Raw genomic sequence first — 7978 nt, 5'->3', positions numbered from 1 at the left:
GTTGGTGGTGCAGTGGATGGAGTCCGGAAGGCCTGAGTTCAAATCCAGCCTTGGATCCTTGCTAGCCAGGTGACACTGGGCAAGTCACTGAACCTCTGTCTCTCCGAGTTTCCTCATCCATCAAATGGAGATCATAACAGCACCTCCCCCCAAGGTTGCTGAGAGGATAAAATGAACATGTCTGTAAAGTTCTTGGCCTGGTGCTTAGCACATAGAGCCTTCTACGTGGCAGACAAAATTGAGAAAATGAGCTAACAATGGTGAAGAAGGGAGCGTTATCGATATTATCCAAAGGCCCCAAAAGGGAACTGAGCTTGGCCTTGAGAGGTCAAGGAGGCTGACCTTGAACTAGTCACATATCACAAAGACAGACAATTTCATGTCATAAAATTTAAAAACCTTTTACAACAACAAAGTAAATGTAAGCAGGAGAATTGACACACCACAGAATTTGCAGGATGGAGAAGCTCCAGTGCATGGAGGAATCCCCATTATAACAAACCCAACAAGTGGTTGTCCAGCTTCTGTTTCAAGGCTCCCTTCCAAGGAGAGAGAGCCTGCCACCTTTATGCTGGGAGGGTTCAAACAGATCTGAATCCTGTCCTGAAATGCAGCCTAAATCTGCCTCTTTGCAATCCCCACTCACTACTCCTGCTTCTGTCGTTTCAGGCCAAGGATAACGGGGTAAATCCCTTCTGCACATGACAAATGCTTGAAGACACCTTTTGTCTCCCCCTCCCTCATCCCAGCCCTCTCCTCTGTAGGCTAAATATGCCCAGTATCCTCAGTCAATCGTCCTAAGACATAGCTGACTTGAGGTCTTCCACCAGGCTGGCTGCCCTCCTTGGAACACGCCAGTCTATCAATGTCCTTAAACTGTGGTGCTCAGGACCGAACCCTAGATGAAGTCTGATGAGGGCAGAGTAACTATTGGGCTCCCTCTTCCTCCCTTTTCCTGGAAGCTCTCTCCCTCCTAATGCAGGCTGTTGGCCATCATATCCCAGTGCTGATGCTGACTGGGTTTTCAGGTCATTCAAACCCCCAGATCCTTTCAGGACAATTGCTGTTTAAACATGCCCCCCCACTCCCCACCCCAGTTTATAATTCTGAGGTTGATTTTCTATACCCAAGTACAAGACTTTGGATTGACTCCTTTAGCCTGTTCAGAACCTTTTGGACCCCAAACCTTTCACCTATTGGGTCAGTTCTCCTGCCTTCCCAACTTTGTGTCTTCTGCAAATTTGACAAGCATGCCATCTATACCTTTATCTAGTGATGACATGTAAAAGATCCATGTGGCACTCCACACAAGACTTCCTGTCACAATGACATGGAACCATTGTCAATTTACCTTGGAATCTGGGCATCCAACTAGCTTTGAATGTACCTGATTCTATTATGGTCAAACTCACATCTCTCCACCTTCTCCATAATCATAGTATGGGGCACTTTACCAAAAGATTTACCAAAATCTAGGAAAATTATGTCCATATCATTCCCTGCATCTATTGTTTAGTAATCATCTTTAAAGAAGAAAGAAAGAAAATGAGGTTAGGATTATTCTCCTTCCAACTTCCATCAGAGAAGTTTGTGGGAGGATATGAGAGGACTAGAGCTGGAAAGAAAGAAGAAAATCATCTTGGTGACTTGGAGGGGTTTGGATTCATGGAAGTCACAGAGTGAATTTGGGGAGGAGAAATTTGGCCACATTTGGGGTAAACTGAGGAAAATGTGAAGGAAAATAACCCCCAGTCCTGGATATCCATTGATATTCTATTTCTGAATTGCAAGGGAAGCAGGAGCTTGGGTGATTCAGGAAGCTCCATAAGAGGCATAAGGAGAATTAAATAGGATTAGGGAGTAGAACCTGAAGAGGTAGACACAAAAAGGAAAAGACAGTTGGCAAGGCAATATAAGGAGGAAAAGGCAATGTGACAGTGAACAGAAAGATAAAGTGGATTGGTGGATGGAGAAAACTCGAATCCCATAGGAAGGAGGTGCTGGGCTGATGGGGAGGCAGTGAATTGGAGTGGGTCGTGAAGTGATCAGGATGTGGTTGGCTGGTTGTTGTCCTTCGTTCTTGAAGAGGACCAAAGTGACATCGCTATGCTAGAGTCAAGTTACAGTGTGTCCAACTGTGGGTTGATCAGACCAATACGAGCTCGGAATGTTCCACCACAGGTCGAGCACAAATAGTCCATGTGAACATTTGGAGTGGATTCTCTACATTTGGGCATCTTATGTTTCTTTTGAGCTACTTCAATTCTGCTTTGCTCATAGAACACCTTCTCTGATGTGGGCATGGCATGCTGAGCAGTCCTGTGCCAGCATCTCCCATGTAACACAATTAATTCCAAAGTTCTTAAGTGAGACCTTGAGAGTGTTCTTGTATCACTTCTTCTGACCACCATTCCAGTGCTTACCCTGTGTGAGTTCTCCATAAGATAGTCTTTTGGGTAAGCGTGTATTTTGCATCAGAACAACATGGCTAACCCATCGGAGTTGCACCCTCCACCCCCTTGCTAGTAGGCAGACCCCCTTCCCATGGACCAGTCAGGGCATGTCCCATGGTGGCTCTCAGGGTGTGCTAGAAGGCTGTAAGAATAGTTTTAACCAAGGCATTCGGAATAAGGTGTTCAGACTCAAAAGTAATTTCGAGGCTGCGATGAAAAGAAAAGTTATCATTTGGTAAAGGACTCCTGAATCAAATATCTCTGATAAAGGTTTGATATACAAGATGTTCAGGGATTTGGTACAAAAACATGAGACAGAGAGCCATTCCCCAGTTGATAAAAGCATATGAAGTTTTCCAGAAAGGGAACACAAACTATTAACAACTATAATAAAATACTCAAGATCATCAATAATAAATGAAAATTAAAACAGTTTTGAGGTTTCCTCTCACACCCAAAAAAGATCATTAAAAAAACCCAAACAAACCAGAAATAGTTGGTGTTGGAAAGGCTGTAGGAAAACAGGCAAACTATTACATTGTTAGTGGAGCTGTGAATTGGTTCAACAATTCAAGAAAACAATTTGGAATCACGATACTCTTTAACAGTGATCCTATGATGGGGAATCTACTTCAAGGGGGTATGGATACAGTGAAAGGCCCCACATATACAAAAATATTCCTAATAACACCATTTATGATAGCAAAAACCTGGAAACAAAGTGAGGTTCTGTCACTTGGTAAATGATTAAACAAGATGTGGACATTAATGTAATGTAATATGACTTCTCTGTAAGAAAAAAAAGCATGAGAAATTCAGAGGAACTTGGGAAGGCTTTCATGAAGTAACCACCACGGGAACGGACATAAGGACCCTGGTGATGTAATGGAATCACTATTAACCACTAAAAGACATCTCAGACTAAAAGAACTCAAATCAATGCAATGACTAAACACACTTCTCTCTTGACAGAGATGTGGTAGATGACAGTTGTGGTCTGAGGCATATGCCATCAGGCATAGTACATCAGTTTGTGCTGCTTACCTGTATGGCTTGAAGTGACAGTAATAGCTCCCCTCCCCTTAAATAGAATATTCAGAAACTAAGTATTATAACTAACTTCTCTGGGTCTCAGTTTCCCTATATGTAAAATAAGTCGGCTGGTATGGATATCTAATGTCTCCTCCATTCTAAATCCTAGGATGTGTACTTTTCAGAGCCTATAGGACGATCAGTACCTTGGACAGCACCCAGGGGACCTTATGCAGGCCAAGAATTGAGTTTGGATTCAGAAGCTAGTGGTGCCCCTGCTCAACTTGGATTCACTTGTCAGATTTGTACCTTTCCCTCGCTGTCCTGTACCTAAGAAAGTGCTATTTCCATGAGCTTTACTTTCTAGGAATGGGGAACGATAGGGTAAAAGGAACACCTCCCCCACCACCTCAACTGTAGAATGCATCCCAATGGTTCTGGTTTGTTTGTTTTTCAGTAGTCTAAAGGGGGTGGGGATGGCTCACTAATTCATTACATTTTCCTGTGGTCTGACTCGGTGCTGGGTTTTTTAAAACAGCCTGGGCCTGGATCTGTCCAGGTCTGCCCTTGCAGCAGTAAGGGGCCAATGGCAGCTGGAGCTTTCCGAGGTAATCAGCAACTTCCTCGCTCCTCACTAGCCTCTGTATGTATTACATCCCCCCCCGCCCCCACCCGCGCTGACTGTCAGCCCCAGGAGGCTGGGGCTGCCCCACTGGAAAGAGGCCACTCCCCCTCTGAACGCGTGCTCTCATGCTTCAAGGGGGGCTGCGGTTCCCTAGCTTGCATGAGTGTTGGGAGGCAGTTGCTTCCAAGCACAAGCCCAGAGTGAGTTGTTCCAGGTTCTTCGCTAAGCTTTGCGATCTTCCTCACACCCATCTAACCAACTAGCAAAGGGCACGGTTTGCTGGACTGCACAGGAGACTTCCCGAGGCCAGGGAATTCAATCACGGGGCCGTTGGCTGCTCCCAAAATCCTGAGGTTGCTCTTCCGTAGCAGTTTTTGCACATGCTAAGTGTTTGATAAATGCCTTTTCATTCATTCCTTCACTCATTCATCCAGAGGACACACGCTGATGTCCACTCTCCTTAACGGACTGAAAGACACAAAATTCCTCCACTCAACAGGGCTATGGGATGCAGCAGTTAGTGTGCGCCTCCTGTATGTCAGGCCCTGGGTAAGGTGGGGGCGCCAAGGAGGGAGAGGTCCCAGGTCTTGCTCTCAGAGAGCTCACGGCCTATTAGAGACGACATGGCGTGATGGGATGGAGGCAAAGTTACAAGAGAATATGGGGAGAGAGACGACGATCGGCCAGGGAGGGGGGTGGGGGCCGCAGCGCGAGGGTAGCAGGGGAAACTTCGTTACCAGGAAGACAATCCATCTTCCCTGTTGCTTTCAAAATAAAAGAGTCTCCAAAATGGGGCTTGTTTGTCCGTGAGCTCTGGTCACAAGACTTGCTGAGGCCAGGCTGACCCTTCACAAACTCTCCCAGGCTGCTGCCCCTCCTCATCTTGTGGTCGGCGCATTAAGCCCTCCCGGCGTGGAAGACAACGGTCTCGGGGCTCCGGGGGAGCCGGGGCAGCTGTCGTCTCCGAAGAATTCATCTATCCCAGGGAATCAAAAGCCGCTCACAATAGAGTCATCAGCATGTTTTCCCTCTGAAAGCCCCCCATTTCCTATTTAGAAAACACATAACTATGACCCCCCTCGTCCATTCCCAGAGGATTCCCTCTTAGCTATTTGTGCCGGCCATTGTGCGGTTTCTAAGTCCATGTTCGCGTGATTCTATTGGTGGCCAGACAACCATTGAGGCTAAAAAAAAAGTGTCTATTGCAAACTCGTTAAAAAGGAAAAAAGAAACACCCCTCCCCCGTGTCCCCCCCTACTGTTTTTTTCCTCAGGCCAGGCCTCCATCTCGATTTGTTTTGTGGGCAGGATTTTGACTCTCCGGCCCTCAGAACAGAAGGGAATTCTTGGCGTTTTTATTTGCCTTGGTTTCTACCCTCAAAGAATGTCCTGGAGGTGATGAAAACGCTCCTCCCAGCCTTTGCAGGAACCCCGCGGACTTGAAAATGCTTCCTAAGCGTTAATACCCCGGGGCCAGCACTTAGCGCCTCCGAAAGCTTTCACTGGAGTCTTCCAAGTGCCCGGGTTTGTGAAAAAGCAATTTAGTCAACGCTGCAAGGAGCCAGGGGCTATTCTGCTCCGAACAGCCTGGAGAGGGGTGTCCAACCTGTGGTCAGGGTTGGGCGGCTGGCTCGTTTCAGGATCAGCGACCGGCGTGGGAAAGGAGCGGGGCCAGGCACTGACTCCCAGTCTTCCTTTCGCTGACAACGTTGGAGAGGAGGATTCTCCGACAGCTACGAGGCCCAGCCAGGGTAGGGAGAGAGTGCATGCGTGAGAGCAAGGCTGATTGCTATTCTCCTTCCACAGACGAGGAAGGAGAGTCCGAGAGGTGAAGGCACTCGCACGGCATCTCACGCAGCCAGAATGGCAGAAAGCCAAGGTCCTTTGGATTTAAAACTGGAGGGCCTGGGTTCAAATCTCAGCTGTTAACCTGCTGCCGCGTGGCCTTGTGCCACTGCTTTCTTCTTGAGTTCCGTTTCCTTATCCATAAAACAAAAGGGCTAAATGGTCTCTGAGGTTACTTCCAGATCTGTTGTGCGGAAACACTATTGCTGAAGAGGGGATTTGAACCCCACTGATTTCCCCGAGGACAGAGCTCTGTCCTCACACCTTGCTGCTCCCTCCTCTGCCAGACTGGCCTGGAAGCAACCAGTCCATGTCTTTGCCATCTTGGTATCTGGAGTTTTAAAAGACACGTAGAGCTATTCTGCCCCAGCTCAGTAAAGCACAACAGATGATTGGTGGCTAAGCTGGAGCGAGCTCTTAACTCTCCAGGTAATGGGCTCCAAGGGCCCCACGTCTCTGAACCCCATTAGGGGTCAGAGGCATGAACCTGGCCCCTTGAATCTCTGGGCCCCATCATTCCCTGCCAGCAAGGACAATAGAGCAGGGTGCTTCCATTCTGCATCTCCCTGGAAGTGAGTTTTGTCCAGGTTTTGGGGAGGCAGGCACACTCAGAGTTCAGAACACTCAGCAATAGGACCTGAAGGGGCAAACAAATAGACGGCTCTTAGACCACAGGAGGACGGAGCCTCCCCAAACAGAAAGTTTTATTATCTGAAGATGCAGTAAGTCTACGGTAACTCAGGCACAAACTGCCCAGTGTCCAGTGGGCCCTCTGCAGGCACATTTCCACTGGGGCCCAGGTACATCCAACTGTTTTCCCCAAACTTCAGGCATTCTTGGCTTTGAGCTGGTTTGAAATTCTCCAGACCCTTGTAATTTCATGTCCTGCTGCAGTGGCAAATCCCAAGGAGCCAGGAGCCAGGAGCCAAGAGGCAGGTGGCGGGATCATTCACTAAGTGATGGGGAGGAAGGAAATCGTGTGAATGCCAATGGCTCAGGCCCATTTCCAAAACTAAACCTTCTCAACTGAAAGACTCAACTAGCTTCATCCCTACTGATCATCATTATACTCTCTACCTCACAGGGTAGTTTTGAGGAAAATGGACACCCAAATATTCTCAGCAAAAGTCTTTGTGGTAGCCAAACTAAGTTCCCCTTGATTGGGAATGGCTGAATAAACTGGTCATGAGATACATAAAAAGGGTTCAGAGAAACTTGGGATGACTTGCTTGAACAGAGGCAGACAGACAAGAACAGAAAATGCTACAATAATCAATGTACATAAAGAAGATCCCCCAGAAGGATCAGATGGGTGCAATGCCCAATTGTGACAAGGCCTTCAGACTTGAGCCAAGGCACGCCCCCACACCTCAGCAGACATTGTTAAAAAAAAAAAAAAAAAGTAAAATGGGCAGCTAGGTGGTGCGGTGGATAGAGCACTGGCCCTGGAGTCAGGAGGACCTGAGTTCAAATTCAGCCTCAGACACATAACACTTACTAGCTGTGTGACCCTGGGCAAGTCACTTAACCTCATTGCCTAGCCAAAAAAAAAAAAGTAAAACAAATTTCTATAAAATTGGAATTAATATTTTTTCTGAAAGTGGCAACATGTTACTTTCAGAGCTTAACAAAATCCAGGTTACCTAAGTGACCATTACTTTTGATGGTCAACCTTCACTTCTCAAGGTGATATGGGTATTTCTCCCTCTCACAGAAGAGATGGCAATCACTCCCCAATTGATGCCCTTCCTCCCGTCAAGCTTCCACAGCAAGTCAGAGTAGACGGGCTATCTGACTATCGTCCTTCAGTCAGGCCTCGGGACCCCCCCCCCCCCCCCCCCCCCCCCCCCCCCCCGTGCTGGTCACGCACCTTTGAGGCCCCTAATCTGAGCAGCTCTTGGTGGCTAACAGCAGCTACACCCATTACCCACCAACTTCTAGCTTTTCAGCACCAAGCAAAGTCCTGTGTTCTTGGTAGATATTAGCTCAACAATTAAAAAGGACTCCTTTAGAATGCTGGGAGC

At 47.4% G+C, this 7978-nt stretch overlaps 1 protein-coding gene across 2 annotated transcripts in view; it reads right to left on the bottom strand.

Annotated features, from left to right (window-relative positions):
• Positions 1–2661: 2661 nt before the first annotated feature.
• Positions 2662–7978, bottom strand: part of ATXN10 (ataxin 10) — an 85353-nt gene continuing 80036 nt past the window's right edge. For both annotated transcript variants that reach the window (XM_027854286.1, XM_027854285.1), the window contains exon 12: positions 2662–6906. In XM_027854286.1, coding sequence (XP_027710087.1) covers positions 6900–6906 — 7 coding nt within the window. In that variant the 3' untranslated portion in view covers positions 2662–6899. The remainder of the gene's footprint in view (positions 6907–7978) is intronic.

The sequence above is a fragment of the Vombatus ursinus genome, unplaced genomic scaffold, assembly GCF_900497805.2.
Source record: "Vombatus ursinus unplaced genomic scaffold, bare-nosed wombat genome assembly UNPS02010394.1, whole genome shotgun sequence".
Lineage (NCBI taxonomy): Eukaryota > Metazoa > Chordata > Mammalia > Diprotodontia > Vombatidae > Vombatus > Vombatus ursinus.
Note: the sequence above shows the minus strand (reverse complement) of the source record. Positions and strands in the feature narration are given on the sequence as shown.